At 47.1% G+C, this 17622-nt stretch overlaps 2 protein-coding genes across 3 annotated transcripts; one reads left to right on the top strand and one right to left on the bottom strand.

Annotated features, from left to right (window-relative positions):
* Window positions 1-39: 39 nt before the first annotated feature.
* Window positions 40-16835, top strand: MARS1 (methionyl-tRNA synthetase 1). 2 transcript variants are annotated; one of them, XM_010993348.3, is made up of 22 exons: window positions 40-210; window positions 1052-1142; window positions 1304-1382; window positions 1460-1594; window positions 1939-2014; window positions 2241-2413; window positions 2581-2687; window positions 5944-6060; window positions 6184-6387; window positions 7165-7366; window positions 9189-9263; window positions 12837-13007; window positions 13179-13274; window positions 13405-13522; window positions 13905-14118; window positions 14956-15087; window positions 15194-15298; window positions 15392-15578; window positions 16112-16183; window positions 16313-16336; window positions 16422-16514; window positions 16615-16835. In XM_010993348.3, the coding sequence occupies exons 1-22, from the start codon at window positions 102-104 to the stop codon at window positions 16759-16761; spliced, it is 2727 nt and encodes a 908-aa protein (XP_010991650.1). In that variant the 5' UTR covers window positions 40-101; the 3' UTR covers window positions 16762-16835. The 2 variants fall into 2 exon arrangements, with proteins under 2 accessions (XP_010991650.1, XP_010991651.1); XM_010993349.3 differs by lacking the exon at window positions 16313-16336.
* DDIT3 (DNA damage inducible transcript 3) lies at window positions 16777-17592 on the bottom strand. Its single transcript, XM_031462298.2, has 2 exons — window positions 17455-17592; window positions 16777-17359 (listed from the first exon to the last, which is right to left on the bottom strand). The coding sequence occupies exons 1-2, from the start codon at window positions 17590-17592 to the stop codon at window positions 16991-16993; spliced, it is 507 nt and encodes a 168-aa protein (XP_031318158.1). The 3' UTR covers window positions 16777-16990.
* Between the last annotated feature and the right edge of the window lie 30 nt (window positions 17593-17622).

Raw genomic sequence — 17622 nt, 5'->3', positions numbered from 1 at the left:
GCCTAGTTCCGAACTCCATTTCCCGGCGTGCCTCGCGGCGGTTGCTCAGCCCACTGGCGGGAGGCCGGTTCCGGTTGCATCAGCGTGGAATCCACGGCGAAATGAGATTGTTCGTGAGCGAGGGTGCCCCAGGGACCCTGCCTGTGCTGGCCGCGGCCGGGAGGGCCCAGGGCAGAGTGGAGCTGCTCATCAGCACTGTAGGCCCAGAAGGTAGTCGGGCTGGTGCTGGTGGGTGGTGGATGAGGGAGGTGGGACCGAAACACCACCATGTAATTGTCTTCACCAAACCCCCACCTCTCACCATGCACTCGGTTAACCTCCTCCCGCATTGTCCTTGGGCACTCCATCCCTCTTTCCTCCCAGCACATCTTCATCAGTCACTTCCCTTAACTACCCTCAGTGTACCCTTCTCTTATCTCTTGCCTGCCTGCCTTCCTTCGTCTTCCAGGACCCCGCCTCACTCCAGTGAACCTCTTTACCCTTGATAATCTTCTCCCACACCTGCCAGGCACCCCACCCTACTCCACACACACTCACCAGTCACTCACATGACAACTCCTAGGCACCCCTTTGTCGTTCTTAGGAAACCCTGCTCTCCTCTCCTAAAACAAACGGTACACACATACTCCTTTCCGTTTTACCTCTTATCATTCGCAGCCATCTGTTTGGGTAATTCTTAAGCTGTTCTCTTGTCAGTCCTCCCAGTTCTCTTAATTTTGTTCTCCTGATGTAGCTGAGATCATTCTCAGATATCCTAGTTACTTTCAGTTGTTCCAGTTCTTGGCTGCAGCACTGTCCCAATACCACCACCTCCTTGCTGCAGTCCCCATCTGTTGTTTCCAGCTGGCAGTCTCAGCTGAACACCTGCTGGCCTTTCCAGCTCATTCTGGACCCACCCCCTTTCGGTGGTCCTATCGTGGGCCCTCTAGTTGAGACTGCCCATCTTTCTTTCCTTCCCCCTGCCTCCAACAGTGTGAAGTTGTCCTTCTAAATTGACAGAATTTTTCTTTTCGTTTCCCTGTTTTTCACCCATTTTCCTCTCCTGCATCAGAGTGTGTGGTCCCGTTCCTGACCCGGCCTAAGGTCCCTGTCTTGCAACTGGATAGTGGCAACTACCTCTTCTCCACCAGTGCAATCTGTCGGTCAGTATTGATCCTTGATACAGGGAGGTGACCGAATAAAATCAGGGATTACTGTCCTCTGTGTGGCCTTATTTACAACCACTGTTGCACTGGAGGGTGAGAAATGGGCTAGACAAATGGACCCCTCTAATTCTACATTCTCTTGTTCTGTCCCTGAGCAGATACTTCTTTCTGTTATCTGGCTGGGAGCAAGATGACCTCACCAACCAATGGCTGGAATGGGAAGCCACAGAACTGCAGGTGGGACTGAGACGAGGGGGTGGCAGGCAGGCCCTTGCTCTGCATAGCCGTCCTGACCTGTGTCTCCCGCATTTTAGCCAGCTTTGTCTGCTGCATTGTACTATTTGGTGGTCCAAGGGAAGAAGGGGGAAGATGTTCTTGGCCCAGTCCGGAGAGCCCTGACTCATATTGACCATAGCTTGAGTCGTCGGAGCTGTCCTTTCCTGGCTGGGGTGAGTTGGGCCTTGAGATGGGGATCAAGGAAAGCTGTGTGGTGTAAGAGGTAAAAAGGAGGACTGTATTCCAAGTCCAAACCCCGAAACTGCTGCTTATTAGCAGTGTAACCTTTAAAAATCACTTAATTCTCTAACCTTCAGTTTTTTTCATCTTTTAAATGAGGGTAGTATTAGTACCCACCTCAGTGGGTTATTGTGAGGGTTAAGTGAGATAATTCAAAGTGCTTAACACAGTGCTTGATACATAGTAAGTGCTTAGAAAATATAAGATATTATTATATACATTGTGAAGAAACCGATTGTCTCACCTGTGTACTTTTTCTTTCCTTTCCTCAACAAAGGAGACAGAATCTCTAGCTGACATTGTTTTGTGGGGAGCACTGTACCCATTACTCCAAGACCCAGTCTACCTCCCTGGTGAGAACCCCCCAGCCCCAACCCCAGGAGCTTGGTGTAGGGCTTCCAGAGTGGACAGAATATTGAGGACCCACTTTGAGGTGTAGCTTGGCAGGACAGCTACAGCAGAAAGATGACTGAGGGAATGGGGGAAGGCAACTGGAGAAACTTCGTGAAGAAGGGGAGGAGGTCCTCTCCCACCTGCCCATTCTAGGTTTTGATACCCTCTTTATTCCCATGCCCACAGAGGAGCTGGGTGCCCTAAACAGCTGGTTCCAGACACTGAGTTCTCAGGAGCCATGTCAGCGAGCTGCAGAGACAGTGTTGAAGCAGCAGGGTGTCCTGGCCCTCCGGCCCTACCTCCAAAAGCAGCCCCAGCCCAGCTCGTTTGAGGGGAGGGCTGTCAGCAATGAGCCTGAGGTTTGGAACAGAGCCTCAGTCCCTGGTGGGGTGGGGGGAGTGGCTTGGGGAGGGACTTTGAGCATGGCTACTGACTTTTTCAGTTGTTGGGGAGCATGGAGAGAATTTGTTTATACCCCCCCACCCCATGCACACACCTGGTGAGTGATTGTGTCCACCCTTCATAGGAGGAGGAGCTGGCTGCCCTGTCTGAGGAGGAGATCGCTCTGGCTGTAGCTGCCTGGGAGAAGGGCCTGGGAAGCTTGCCCCCACTTCAGCCGCAGCAGAGTCCAGTGTGAGTAGGCACACATGAGTGGGGCTTGGTTTCTTACATGGCAATTGTTGACAGAGCCCATACTTGCCTGTCAGGTCCCCTTTGCTGAGCTTTCTTTAGTTTTCCATTCTCTTTACCTCTTGACTAATATTTCGGACATGCTGTCCATCAGCCCCTTCTGCACCCATGTTTTTAGCTACTCTCGCCCTGTTGGTTGCATCTGAATCAGTTTTTCCAGCTCAGATTTCTTTTCTGAGCTCCGGACATATTTGTCAGATTGTCTCCTAGATTCCTCCACCTCCACTGGCACTGCAAACTCAACATTTCCAAAAGTAAACTTATTACCTTCCCTGCCAGCTTCTCTTTCTCTCTTTTATCCACTTGTCTAAGTGAATGACTCCCACCTTCTAACTAAAAATCCAGGCCAGAAATCTTGGTGTCTCTCATCTCCTCCTGTATCATTTATTCCATTACCAGGTCATTGATTCTAGCTCCTTAGGAGTCCTGTATCCATCCCTTCTCCTCCTCATCCTCACTGCTGCTTCCATAGATTGGGCCTCACCATCTCTTACCTTCTCCTTCCCTGCTGCTCTGTGCTCCACACTGCCACCAGAATGGCTGCTTAAAACTGCCCATATTATCCTCTCACCCTGCTTTTCAGGATTCTCCAGATGGTTTCTTTGTGTAGTTCATGAGGCCTTTCGTGATCTGGCCCTTGCCTTCATTCTCAGCGTCCTATTCTGTCACTTTCTTGCTACACTAAGATAATATTCATACACATAGGTAGGTTTTTCCATCAAAATGAGATATTTGTAGTTCTGAATGTGTTTTTATTCAATAAAGATATGAGTGTCCACTCCTTGTAAGGCCCTGTGTGCTGGGAGCTGGATCTACAGAGGGAAACACAACAGACAAGGCCTCTGCTTTCATGCTACTTTGAGACTAGTAGGATAGACAGGTATTTTAAAAACTGTCACAGAAATGTATAATTATAAATTTCGGTAAGTACTGTGAAGGAAAAGCACGGGATGCTGTGAGAAAATATAAGAGATTAACTTAGAAAAGTGACAGTTGAACGAAGACTTGCAAGATGAGTAGGAGTCAGTCAAGCAGGGGGAAGTCTGGGGGAAGGATGTCTCAGGTAGAGGAAGCATCATTTGGCTCTTTTTAAGGAATTGATGAAAGGCCTGTGGCTGGAGGCTGGTCAGCAAAGGGCCAGATGGGTTAAGATGAGTTTTGAGAGGCAGGCAGGCTGAGGCCATATCATGGTGTCTCTCACACCTTGGTGTCTTCGCCCGTGCTGTTCCTTCTCCCTGGAATGCCTGCATTCTGATCTACCTGACGTACACTTGTTCCTCAAGAGACTGGTTCTATCATTTCTTCCTCCCTAGAGCTTGAGAGAGTCTTAAGTGCTTCATCTTTTGGGAGCTCCCCTTGTCATATGACGATGTCATAGTCTCTTTATGTGTCTGTGTCCTCACTAATCTATAAGCTTATTAAAGATAGGGGCACTCTTTTATGTGGCCCATTTTCTAGAGCAGGGCCAGGCGTTCAGCAGATAATGATAAAATTTGAATGAGTTCTTTAAAGTCCGTCCTTTGTTTATTCACTCATTTTAAGTATTTCTGTGAGTGTCTGTTGTGGATTCAGTTTAGCACTAAGCACTTTGGAGGTAATAAAGAATAGGAGGAAGACTTTCTCAGGTGTTTATATAGGCTGACATATTTAAATGCAGATATAGAGGGGGAGACAATTGGCATTAAAAACTCTAGAGCCAAACCAGGATGTCTTCTGAGCTTTTCCTTCTGACTGAAGGACATCCCCAGGGTCTTGATCTGGCAAATTCCCACCCATTCTTGAGGCCAACTCAAGTAGTTCTGCCTCTGTAAAGTCTTAATCTTAGGCTGGAGATGCTTGCCATCCTTCTGCCTTCTTTGGCAACATGTATCTCTCATTGCACTGATTGTGGTCAGAAGTTACATGGTAGAATGTAACCCCCTTGAGGCAGAACCCCAGGCATACTCACCTTTATATCTACCACCGTAGGAAGCACACTTGAGACAGAAGCTACAGGGTAACACAAAAGGAACACCACAGAATGTGTGGTACAGAATGCTTAGCAGTTTGGGATACAAGGATGACTGGGAGGAAGGCTGATCGCCAGTGGGAAGGCTTTCCTGAAGGAGCTGATTTCTAAGCTGGATTTCTGAGAAAATTATGGTATTCAGTTACGGGGAGAAAAGACAATGAATGCAGGAGAACTCAGTGAGATCTTTCTTGAGGAAATGAGCTGTAAAATGTTCCAGGAAGTAGAGGGACCATCTAACTGGATATGTAGCTTTCAGCTGGGAAGAAGGGTGAGGCTAATGTGAGGGAATCATTTGAGTCTTTGTTAGCAGAAGAAATTATGGGACTCAGTGAGCTCACAGGATGCCTGGGGTTGAAGGACACGGTAAGTGATGGGAGCCAGCGATTATAGGTTGAGAATGGCTGGAAAGATGAAAGGAGCCGTGATGAGGTGTCAGGGCTGGGGTGGGGGTAGATACAGGGTGTGTGCAGCTGAGCTGTCGGGGTGATGAGGGATGAAAAGAGAACAGTGGATTGAGTGACTTCCGACGGCAGATTGAGTGGCATGACTAGGAATGATCCTGGGAAAGTGGGGAGAAGGTGGCTATGAAGGCAATGACTGGTCCCTGCTGGTGTGAATCAGGCCATGAGGAAGTGACTGGCATGGGTTAGGGAGGGGAGAGTCGAGGGATTCAAAAGGATTTGGGAAGACTTGTATAGGGGTTGGCAAGCTGTAGGGATTTCCGGTTGTGACTAGAGGTGATGTTAACATAGTGCCTGGGAAGAAAGGGAGAGGTCAGCACAGGGAAAGTGTTCTTGGGTGGCATCAGAATCCAGGGAGCATCAAATGATGGTGGTTGGACAGAGCCTGGGGAGAGCTGTCAATAGCCAGGTGGTTGGAGCTGAGAATGAGCTCATGGAGAAGATGGCAGTCACAATGAAAGGAGCAGAGGTCAGTGTCAGAATGCAGCTCCTTAGGAGCAGTACACGAGGCTTGCTTGCTGGGCAAGGCCTTTTAATCGCAACTATAGGGGATCTCATGGCTTTTGAGCGAAGTTTATGGGCCAGTGGGTTCATGTGAGGAAAGACTACAGATGGACATGACCCTGTGACTGTAGAACAGATCTGTGTCTGGTGCTCTGTGCACTTTGGGTCCCTCCTGACCCTCTCGTCTGTCCCCCACCCCGCTGTCCTCTTCCTCCTCTACCAGGCTGCCCGTGGCTGGGGAGAGAAACGTGCTCATCACCAGCGCCCTTCCTTATGTCAACAACGTCCCCCACCTTGGAAACATCATTGGCTGTGTGCTCAGTGCTGACGTCTTCGCCAGGTGGAGCCGCTGCTGGGGAGAGACCTGAGGGAGCAGTGGACACCAAGGGTGGAGGCTGGAGGGACACTGGGGACGTGGGAGGGGCTGAGGTGGGGCTCCCATGATCACCACATTCCCTTCCAGGTACTCCCGGCTCCGCCAGTGGAACACCCTCTATCTGTGTGGGACAGATGAGTATGGTACAGCAACAGAGACCAAGGCTATGGAGGAGGGTCTAACCCCCCAGGAGATCTGTGACAAGTACCATGCCATCCATGCTGACATCTACCGCTGGTTTAATATCTCATTTGATATTTTTGGTCGAACCACCACTCCGCAGCAGACCAAGTAGGTTTCCTCTCGTCAGGCAGAAGTGGAGGGTGAAGGCTGGGGCTGGGGCAGTGGACTATCCAGGAGACAGAAAGATGGAAGGAGCCAAGATTGTTGCCCCTCCACCCCCCACTCCAAACTTAGAATCTGAATGTTGTCCTGAAATGTGTCCCAGGCATTGTTAAGGGGATTCAGTGTGTGCAGAAGCCTGACCAGGGGCTGGAGGAACAGACAAGGGACGGAAGGGACAGGACTTAGGCTCATAGGAAGGGTCTGCCTTCCCCCTGGCGCCTCCCTTCAGTCCCCTGGCTGCCGTGGTCTCAGGACAGCCCCTCCCACTCCTGTGTGTTTATAGCAAAAACACTTCTCTTCCTTTGCTTGACTGTCATCCTTATAAAGACTAGAGTGGACAGGCTGCCAGCTGACAGTGCTGTGCAGTTTAGCAGTTGGGCTGATTTAATTTTAATTTTTAGGACATATCAAAGAACTAAACAGTCCTATCCTTTTGGAGATTTTTGTTAACGAAAAATACAAAACAGATATGTCTGTATTTGACAAAAGTAAATTTTAAAGTGATGAGGAAAGAGATTGTGGGGAGAGTTGGGGAATGTATGTGAGGGGCCTGGACTCATCAGTAAAAAAAAAAAGATGACTAGATGGCTTAGCCTTGAGGGGGGCTTCTGCCAGATTTCTTTGGCACTCGGACTGCTGGGTGGAGCGGCAGGAGGGAGGGGCACACCGCTTCCTCTTACTTGCTCTGGCCTGTCCCTCCCCATCCCTCGCTCACCTCGCCAGAATTACCCAGGACATCTTCCAGCGGTTGTTGGCTCGAGGTTTTGTGCTGCAAGATACTGTGGAGCAACTGCGGTGTGAGCGCTGTGCCCGCTTCCTGGCTGACCGCTTTGTGGAGGGCGTGTGTCCCTTCTGTGGCTTTGAGGAGGCCCGGGGTGATCAGTGTGATAAGTGTGGCAAGCTCATCAATGCCACTGAGCTCAAGGTGAGAGGAGGGTCTCTTGGGAGCCCAGTCTGGAAGGAGACAATCTCTATTCCTGAGGGACTCCTGCTCCCATCCCACTTAGGATTTTTGTTTTAGCAGTGGCTAAAGACCTTTCACCGCTGGCTCTTCCAACTCCGTCTCAGCGCTCATCACCCAGTCCATTGGATAAATTTTCATTGAGCATTTACTGTGTGCTTTGCATTGTATGGGGAAATAAACAAGTTCAGTTCATACTTGCCTACCTTTGCTCCTGCTTCCCACCACCTGGTCTGCATTTTAGTTCTTCCTCCTGTAAATACCACCTTTTCTTCTGCTCCATGTTTATTCATTTGTTAGTTCATTCATTCATTCATTTATTCAGCAAACTTTTTTGAGTCTTTGCAGTAAGGTAGTCACAGTTCTAGGTGTTGGATGTAGCAGTGAACAAGACAATTTTATTTAGTGTGGGGAGGAGACCAATGCAAAAGACAGAATGTAGTTACTATAGAGAAAACTGCTGGGAAGATGTGGGAGAGAGTGACTTCTGGGAGATGCTGTAAGCTAAGTGATTAGGGAAGGCCTCTTAGAGGAGGTAACATTTGAACCTAGAGTTTAACTGAAGCATGAGAAGGAGTCAGAAGGTGAAGAGTGGGGTTAAGAGCATTTCGAGCAGAAGGACCGGGACATGCAAAGGCCCGAGGCAGCAAAGAACTGAAAGAGGAATTGAAAAGGCCAGCGTGGCTCACAGTGAGTGGGGAGGCTGTGGGTAGGGGTGTGGAGTGAGACGAGGTCAGGCAGTGACGAGATTTCCAGGGCCTGGTCAGCCACCGCAGAGTTGGAAGGCAGGCTTCTCTGGATAGTGGGTAGGAGGGAAGCAAGAGAGAAAGTGGGGGAACCAATTTGGAGGCCAGAGTGGTTGCTCAGAAATGGGATGATGGCAGCTTAGACTAGGTTAATAGCAGTAGAAATGGAAAAAAGAAAAGGATTTGAGATACGTTTGGCAGCAGACTCTGTAGAATGGATAGACTGGAATTCGGGGTGGCAAGGAAGTCAAGAAGACAGCAGCTTGTACATTTTTTGGCTTGAGCAGCTTGGGTAGACGGTAGCACTGTCTACAGCCATGGGCAGGATTGGATGAAGAGCATTCCGGTGGAATGCTGTTTGGGTTTAAGTTTGAGATGCCTGTTAGACACCCAGGGAGGCGTGTTAGTCAGGCAGTTGATACAGCATGTGGATTTCAGGAGAGAGGTCCTGAGAGGTCAATTTTCTCACCTTTAGAAGCCCAGATCAGAACTCACTTGGAAGCTTTCATTGATTGGCCCCACCGAACTGTTTACTCCTTTAGCCATCATCCCTCAATGTTTGTACAGTCAAGTTGTCCCATGAAAATAAGTATTTCTTGATGTTTTGCCGAGTAAAGGCCTGCCCTTGTCTCTCAGGCAAGCGCTCTGTCCCTGCTTGACTGTAACTTCCTCAAGGAGCGGAGCCCTGGGTTCTTCTCTTTCGTCACTCCTTCTGCTCCGCCCAGCTGTGAAAGGCGCAGGGCACTGTGCTGAGCCTGTGCTCGGAGAATGCTTTTTCCTGTTCTTTGGAGTGCTAGACGGGGACGTGACACTCTGGGTAACAAATGTTGTGCTATGCAGACCTGATTCTCCAAGTTCAGAGAAGGCTCAAGTAAGTAGTTGCTGAGGTGGCCGGGTGTGAGTGTGAGGCTAGGCTGGGTGGCACACTGGGGACCTCATCTCTCTGTGTCTCCCCCCTCGCCCGGACAGCTCCTGGGCCTGCCATCCCGATCCCAGCTGTCCTGCCTTGGGTCACCCCTTCTCTTAACTTCCCTTCACAGAAGCCTCAGTGTAAAATCTGCCGGTCGTGCCCTGTGGTGAAATCCTCTCGGCACCTGTTCCTGGACCTGCCTAAGGTGAGTGGGCCCTTCCCTCAAGCCAGTCTGCACGACGTCTTCTGCCCCGTCTGCTTCAGCCACAGGCAGAGGCAAATCTATACCAAATCCCTCTCAAATGCTTTTAATTTCCATTTTTAAATTATACACGCTTACTGCAAAAAGATGCAACAGGTCAAAGGGCACAAAGGGAAAGGCCCGGGCCCGTCTGCCAGAGGTGTGTGCTGCTGCTGAGTCTCCTTTGTGTCTGTTTAGAAGCAGTGCATGCCTATGAAAGCATTTTTATGTCTTTTTTTTAAATGTCTTTTTTCCCCCTTAATACAAATTAGGTCATGCGTTCATACTTCTTTGCAGCCTACTTTCTTTTACTTCACAGTGTATCTTAAACAATTTTCTACTTTGGATTTGCCTCCTTTTTTTACTTTTTAAACTTTTTGTTTGGAAATAATGTCAAGGTTGCAAAAAGACTTGCAAGAATAAGCAGTTGCTAGAACAAAGAACCTTGTGGTTTTTACCCAGAAGAACCTCATGTACCCATTTCCCAGATTCACTGGTTGTTAAGATTCTGCTCCATTTGCTTTAGCATATTCTCTCTTCTCATGCGTGGATGTGGATGTGTCTGTGTAGCCTCTTTCCTCTTAAATGCTTCATTGTATGTTTCCTAAGCAAAAAGACATTCTTGCATAACCACAGTAAACAACTTCAAGAAATTTAACATTGATACAGTTGTGTGATCTACCATCCGTATTCCAGTTTTGTCCGTTATCCCAGTAGTATCTTTTATAGCATTTTTCTGTAGTGCAGAATCTAGCTCAGGATCATATATTGCACTTCGTTTTTCTATCTCTTTAGTTTCCTTTAATCTGAAACAGTTCCTAAGCCTTTATCTTTTATGACATTAACAATTTTTAAGAATATAAGCTCTGACCGCCCCCCCCCCCCCCCCGTTTAAAATAGAATATTCCTCACTTTGGATTTAGTGGCTGTTTTCCTCATGATTGGATTCAGATTATGCATCTTTAGCTGGAATATTATATAGATGATGTGTTCTTTCCAGAGGCACATGGTGGCCATTTACCCCTCATTGGTGATGTTAATTTTGTTCAGTAAAAGTGTTACTCAGCTTCTCCACTGTATATTTAATATTTTCCCCCTTGCAACTTGTCAGCAGTCTGTGGCAATACACTTTAAGACTATGTAAATACCTTGTTCTTCATTGAAAGATTCCCACTTATTCAATCATTCTTACCTGAAGAATGAATTTTCACTAAGCTTTTCCAACTTTACCTTTCCCTCCACATTGACCTTGACTCCTTCAGTCATTTATCTAGTTATCTATTTGTTATCAGTATGGACTCATGGATTTGAATTTTTTCCAGTGGTTTATAATTCATTCCTGTCCTAAATGATTTTCATGCTCTAATTGTCCCTTATTTGACCAGTGGGAGCCTCTTCAAGATTGCTTCTCTGGGTGTTTCTGAGGTCTCCCACCACTTTTTAAGCACTTCCCTTTTTTCTGGCATAACAAGATATTCCACGTTTATCTTGTTCCAGCCTGGGGCTCAGCCATTTCTCCCCCGAACCCTGGTTGCTTTCAGTAGGGAACAGTATTAGAGACCAAGATTTACGTGTGCTCTTTTCCACTGGGGTCTCCTTGCTTCTGTGCCCTGTCAGCAGAGAGTTAGGCTTTTATTTTAGGGTCACACTGACACCTGCAATTCCAGTTCCTCCCCACAGAGTTCTTCCACAGTCTTCCTCATTTCATAATTTTATCTCCCATCTTCCACACAGTAAGTACCCTGGTTCCCAACATTATTTACTCATTTGCTTGATCCTACAATATACCTAAAAATAATTTCAGAATTGCTTCACCAACACCACTACCAAAAAAACTACTAAGAAGCATTTAGGGTTTGTTGGCAGTCCTGCCCCTTCCCCCAAACTGAGGGGATGTAATTAAATGTGTTCAAAATGTCTTAGCTTAGTTTTGTCCCCTTTTAGTGTGGTTATGTTACTGAAATCAGCTAATAAATTTGGTTCATTTGCTTTTAGTTCTTTTTTTCTCACCTCATACTTGTTAATTTAACTTAATTTTTTGAATATGTAGAACATGAGTATGCTTCTAAAAAATCAAAACCATGCAAACAGGTATACTCAGGAAAGTGTCACTCCTTCATTCCCTTTCCTGTCCATGCTACCTGGCCCTCCTGTCTCCTGTAGGTGGTCCGCTTTGTCTTCTGATTTATTCTCAGTATGTTTGTTTTTATAAAGATAAGCTTATATATAAAGATAAGCAGACAAACATATCTGTGTATGTTGTTTATCTTGTACAAAATATAGCATACTGTATATACTTGCATTTTGTTTTTTTCACCTAGAACTATTTTGTAGAAATCACTCCAAATCAGGATTATGCTATATCAGTTCATAAAGATCATCCTTACTCAGTTTCTTTTCTTTTCTTTTTTTTTTTTTTTTTAAACTAGCTGCATAGCACGCAATTCTGTGTGGGTACTATAGTTTATTTAACTGATTTCCTTTGGTTGCCATTTAGGTAGTTCCCAGTATTTTGCAGTTACAAATAATGTTGCAGTGAATAACCTTGTGTATATGTATTTTTGTATTGTGGGAAGTGTATCTTGAGGATAAATTCCTTAAAGGGGGTCACTTGCTGTGTCCAGGATAAATGCATATGTAGTTTATTGCCAAATTTTCCTCAATAGGTGGTGTTCTGTTTTGCATCCCTCCCTGCCGTGTGTGTGCACCTGTTTCCCCACAGCCTTACCAGTAGGGTATACTGTCAGGCTTTGGATGCTGTGGTGTTTATGTGGATGAATCACATGAACCATCCCTTAAAGAAGATTTTTCTTTGTTTTTCTGCTTACAAAAGTGATAACACGCTTTAAAAAAACATTTCGGATAGAAATACATGGTATAAAAGTGAATGTTCCCCTTAATCTCATGTGAGAATAAAGCACTGATATATTTTTCCTCGAATTTTTTGGGCTTATATTAGTCTCTGTATAATTATTTTTATAATAATAGGATTATACCATATATTACTGTTTTGCAGTTCGCTCTACTTAATATATTTCTGAGATATATGCATATCAGTACATACAGGTCTACCTCACTCTTTTTAATGACCTTACCAGTATTTCATTGTGTTGATATACTATACTACTTTATTTATTTGTTTATTTAATGGGGGGCACGTAATTAGGTTGGTTGGTTGGTTGATTGATTGATTGATTGAGGTACTGGGACTTGAACCCAGGACTTCGTGTATGCTAGGCATTAATTCTACCACTGAGCTGTACCCTCCCCCCTTACCACATTACTGAACCAAGGGAATTAGTTTTAATTTTTGCTGTGATGAACAGTGTGTTTCTTTATATACATCTGTACACACTTGTGTGAATATTTCTGTTGAAAAAATTCCTAGAAGTAGAATTGCTATGTCAAAGTCATGAATCCTGTCATTCTAATTATATATTGCCAAACTACTCCGAAAAGGTTGTACACATTTTCCCTTATGCTGACCACACGTGCAAATGTCCTAAATCAGCGCTCTCTGCTTCTGTGCCATCTCAGCTGGAAAAGCGGCTGGAGGAGTGGTTGGAGAAGACATTACCTGGCAGTGACTGGACACCCAATGCCCGGTTCATCATTCGTTCTTGGCTTCGGGATGGCCTCAAGCCACGCTGCATAACCCGAGACCTCAAATGGGGAACCCCTGTACCCTTGGAAGGTTTTGAGGACAAAGTAAAAACCCTGTGCTTTATTCATATCTCATATTATTCAGCTGTGGGGTTTGGACCCTGGGCTTGCGCAGAATAGATGGTGATTGTGTCTTGTTTCAGTCTGAGACTTTGGGTTGGTGGGGTTTTCCCAGTGTTCCTGCATCCTACCGTGTCTCCTTCTTCCTGACTCCAGGTATTCTATGTCTGGTTTGATGCCACTATTGGCTACGTGTCCATCACAGCCAACTACACAGACCAGTGGGAGAGATGGTGGAAGAACCCAGATCAAGTGAGCAGTTCTTGGTTAGCCTGTCCATGGGGAGGGGGTTTGTGGGAGGATGGTTAGGGTTGGGTAGCTGATCTTTCTTGGGTCTTTGAAAAGGATCTTAGGAGCTCTGTCTCCCAATTATATTCCATAGGTGGACCTATATCAGTTCATGGCCAAAGACAATGTTCCCTTCCACGGCTTAGTCTTTCCTTGTTCAGTCCTAGGAGCTGAGGACAACTACACCTTGGTCAAGAACCTCATTGCTACAGGTACCCTGGAGGACTGGAGCTGGGAGTGTTTCTAGGGACTTAGGGCCAAGGCAGGACTTGGAGGAGGTTCCTGGAGAGATGCTAGATCTTGAGTTAGGAGTTGAGATGAAATATTTCGGGAGTGAGTAGAACATGAAAATGCAATCCAGAAAAGGAAAAAGAACCTGAAGAGAGCAAAAACTCAAAGCTAAGTTTTGTAATGGTAGAAGTAAAGGGAAGAAGGCCAAAATGGAGAGGAAGGATCTCCCAGGTTCTGTGCAGGCCAGCTACTCAAGTGTTGCTGGACACCCATAGCTGGGGTTGAGGGAGAGGAAAGGGGAATTTGTGGGGCAGAGAGAAAGGACATGACTTGAATGGATGGTTCTCATTCTTCTCTGTCCAGAATACCTGAATTACGAGGATGGGAAGTTTTCTAAGAGCCGGGGTGTGGGAGTGTTTGGGGACATGGCCCAGGACACAGGGATCCCTGCTGACATCTGGCGCTTCTACCTGCTGTACATTCGTCCTGAGGGCCAGGACAGTGCCTTCTCCTGGACAGACATGTTGCTCAAGAATAATTCTGAGCTGCTTAACAACCTGGGCAATTTCATCAACAGGTGGGACACGGTGAGGGGTCAGAGTCAGCAGATGAGCTCCGGTGGGGCTAACTCCACTCTGGGATGGGAATGTGGGAAGGGCGGGGGAGGGGAGGAGGCTGTGAGGGCTGGGGAGGGCAGTGTGGAGAGGAGGTTCTGTCAATCGGGATCTGCTCCTGGAACATAAGAGGCAATGTATGTTCGGAGAAGTTAGTTGTAGAGATGGGATTTAGCAGAGTTGGTCACAAAGTGAATTTTTGCTCATTGTTTTCTTATTAATGTTCTTTATAGAATTGGAAATGTGTTCTCTCCTAGCAAAAAAAATTCACTTGCAGACCATTGAAAAGTTTGGCTGAAGGAAGGCATTATTTGACCATAGGGGTAGGATGCTTCTGTACTCTTTGGAGTCTTGTTGCTTTAGGCTCACATGCCATTGTGGGTCCCTACCTCAGCTATTCTGTGCTCTAAAGAAATAGCCCCCATGGCTCCCCACCATGGAGGATACTTCAGGTCTGGTCATCAACCACGTTTAAACGTAGTCCCTACTATTTGTTTGTCTGATAGCAATTAACATATATTTCAACTTGATCATTCTGAGTATTGACTTAAAAATAAAACCAATAGTTGCTTAACTTTAAAAGGTTTCTTGACATAAGGGTTTCTCTATGTAGATTGTCTATTATGTGCAAGGTTATATTCTTAGGAGAGAGAGAATAAGGAATTAATTTAAGTTTTGCCTTCCACCTTGAGGATGCCAGGTGGTTTCAGTTCTGAGAAAATGTGGAATTAAGAAAATCAGGTCAAATTTCTATAAGGAGACTCTTTTCTCTCCCTTCTCCCTTCCCTACTCCCTTCCAGAGCTGGGATGTTTGTGTCTAAGTTCTTTGGGGGCTTTGTGCCTGAGATGGTGCTTACCTCTGATGATCGGCGCCTGCTGGCCCACATCACCCTGGAGCTCCAGCACTATCACCAGCTGCTGGAGAAGGTTCGGTAAGTAGTCTATACTTCTGTCTAATCTCTGATCTGCTGGCACGTTGAGAGCCCCATACTGGTCCCTCCAGGGCTTTACACCTTGGCCTGCGTCCTCCCACCCCAGGATCCGGGATGCCTTGCGCAGCATCCTCACCATCTCTCGCCATGGCAACCAGTACATTCAGGTGAATGAGCCCTGGAAGCGGATTAAAGGCAGCGAGGCTGACAGGTAGGTAAGGAGGTGTAGGGTTGGTTACAGGAATAAAGTGGCTGGTAGGCTGTGTCCTACTGGAGGACCTGACTAAAATCTTTCCTTCCCCAGGCAGCGGGCAGGGACAGTGACAGGCTTGGCAGTGAATATAGCTGCCTTGCTGTCTGTCATGCTCCAGCCTTACATGCCCACAGTTAGCACCACCATCCAGGCCCAGCTGCAGCTCCCTCCTCCAACCTGCAGTATCCTGCCCACAAACTTCCTGTGCATCTTACCAGCAGGACACCAGATTGGCACAGTAAGTCTCTGGGAGCTGGAAGAGCCAGCCTCTCTTAAAATACCTACTACTGCCATGCAGCCTTTGCCGAGCGGTCAGGGAAGAACTTACTTTGCACATGAGACTCTCACAGCTTTTCTCTGAACCCCTTCCCCACTCATCTCCACTCTGCACTTAGGCTTGTTTCTGACAGGAAGTCCTTATCTGTAGCCCATATAGCCTCATCATTCTTCATGCCAGGACCCAGTGGGCAGGGAGAATACAGGGTGGCCATTTCTCTTTGACACAGATGATAAAAGTACGTATACACCTCTGAGCTTTTGCATCAACCTAGCACCATTAAATAGTTTAAGTAATCTTTGACCCTAGTGAATGCAAATGCTCTACTTGGATTCTTTACTGAAATCAGCAGGTATTTGCTCAATGTTATACTCCATGTTGCTTCTAAAACATTTAGAGTTCTTAAAGGTCAGACGTTGGGGTTGGAAAGGCCTCTATGTAGCCTGGTAGTTTCTACCTAATCAGTGAATGATTCTAGAATTCTTTTTTCACAGGTCAGTCCCTTGTTCCAAAAACTGGAAAATGACCAGATTGAAAGTTTGCGGCAGCGCTTCAGTGGGGGCCAGGTGAGAAAGCTAAAGGCTGCCTCTCACCCAGCGACAGTCCTTAGTGTCCCTCAGTAGACCTCATTCATCCCTCTTTCCATCTTTTGGCCCTGCTGCTTCCTCACTTACAGTTTTTCTTTCCTGTCTTAGCTAGAAGAGTCCTTGGCATTAAAGGTAATCACCTTCCCCCTGAGATGTTACAAAACTTGAGGTCGGAGGATATTTATGGTAGCCGGTCACTAACTCTGTTGTTCTCCAGGCAAAAGCAGGCCCCAAGCCAGCAGCTGCAGGGACTATGACAACAGCTGGACCAGAGCAGATACAAGTGCTGATGGATGAAGTGACAAAGCAGGTACGAAGCTTCAGCCCTATGGGGGACTGGAAAAGCTGAATCCTAAACAGGTCCTTTTCTGGTCTCACTGTTGTTCTTCCCCCACCCCCTCGTCTCTTAGGGCAACATTGTCCGAGAATTGAAAGCACAAAAGGCAGATAAGAACCAGGTTGCTGCGGAGGTGGCTAAACTCTTGGATCTGAAGAAACAGTTGGCTCTAGCTGAGGGGAAACCCCTTGAAACCCCTAAAGGCAAGAAGAAAAAGTGACAGTGAGAACTTGACTCATAGAAAGTCACTTTAATGGACAGGAGCAGTAATCAATAAATATACAATTCTATATACATGCTGCGACCCTTTCCTGTTGTCGACCCTTAGCTTTCTCCCTACTGAACAGACGGGGTTGAGGGTACATAGTCGGCACTGGTGAGCAGGTGGTCCATAGCCTCTTCTAGGAAAGGTAAGTAGTGGCCTGAGGGGAAGTGCTGGTCCCAATTGTTCACGCTCGGTGCAGATTAACCATCCGGTCAATCAGAGCCCTGCGAGTCGCCTCCACTTCCCTGGACAGGCGCTCGATTTCCTGCTTGAGCCGTTCGTTCTCTTGGGCGAGCTGTGTCACTTTCCTTTCGTTCTCTTGTTCTTTCTCCTTCATGCGTTGCTTTCCAGTCCGGGCCGGGGACTGGCCACTCCGTTTCCGTTTCCTGGGTCTTCTTTGGTCTTCCTCTTCTTCCTCCTGAGCCAGAGAGCTCCGACTAGAATCTGGAGAGCGGGGGCTCTGGGAGGTGCTTGTGACCTCTGCTGTTCCTGGCTCCTCAGTCAGCCAAGCCAGAGAGGCGGGGTCGAGAGTGGTGAAGGTTTTTGATTCTTCCTTCAAGGGAAAGAGGAAAAGCAGGGTAGCTATTAGCTGAGAAGGGAGGGGCAGTTCCACCCCCACCCCGGTAGCTTTCGGCCTAGCATTCTCACCTCCTCATTTCCAGGGGGTGAGACATAGGAACCCCCATTTTCATCTGAGGACAGCACCTCCTGCAGGTCCTCATACCAGGCCTCCAACTCCCAGCTGGACAGTGTCCCGAAGGAGAAAGGCAGTGACTCAGCTGCCATCTCTGTGGCTGGATCAGGCTCTGGAAAAGG

The sequence above is a fragment of the Camelus dromedarius genome, chromosome 11 (assembly GCF_036321535.1).
Source record: "Camelus dromedarius isolate mCamDro1 chromosome 11, mCamDro1.pat, whole genome shotgun sequence".
Lineage (NCBI taxonomy): Eukaryota > Metazoa > Chordata > Mammalia > Artiodactyla > Camelidae > Camelus > Camelus dromedarius.
This window is presented reverse-complemented; position numbering and strand designations above follow the sequence as displayed.

Bases quoted from the DNA above. Each gene is read 5' to 3' on its own strand.
- MARS1 (XM_010993348.3), top strand. From the start codon at position 102: ATGAGATTGTTCGTGAGCGAGGGTGCCCCAGGGACCCTGCCTGTGCTG. The intron at 1,383-1,459 runs GTGGGACTGAGA...CCCGCATTTTAG, and splicing joins GGGAAGCCACAGAACTGCAG to CCAGCTTTGTCTGCTGCATT. The intron at 6,061-6,183 runs GTGGAGCCGCTG...ATTCCCTTCCAG, and splicing joins AGTGCTGACGTCTTCGCCAG to GTACTCCCGGCTCCGCCAGT.
- DDIT3 (XM_031462298.2), bottom strand. From the start codon at position 17,592: ATGGCAGCTGAGTCACTGCCTTTCTCCTTCGGGACACTGTCCAGCTGG. The intron at 17,360-17,454 runs GTGAGAATGCTA...TTTCCCTTGAAG, and splicing joins CACCCCCTGGAAATGAGGAG to GAAGAATCAAAAACCTTCAC.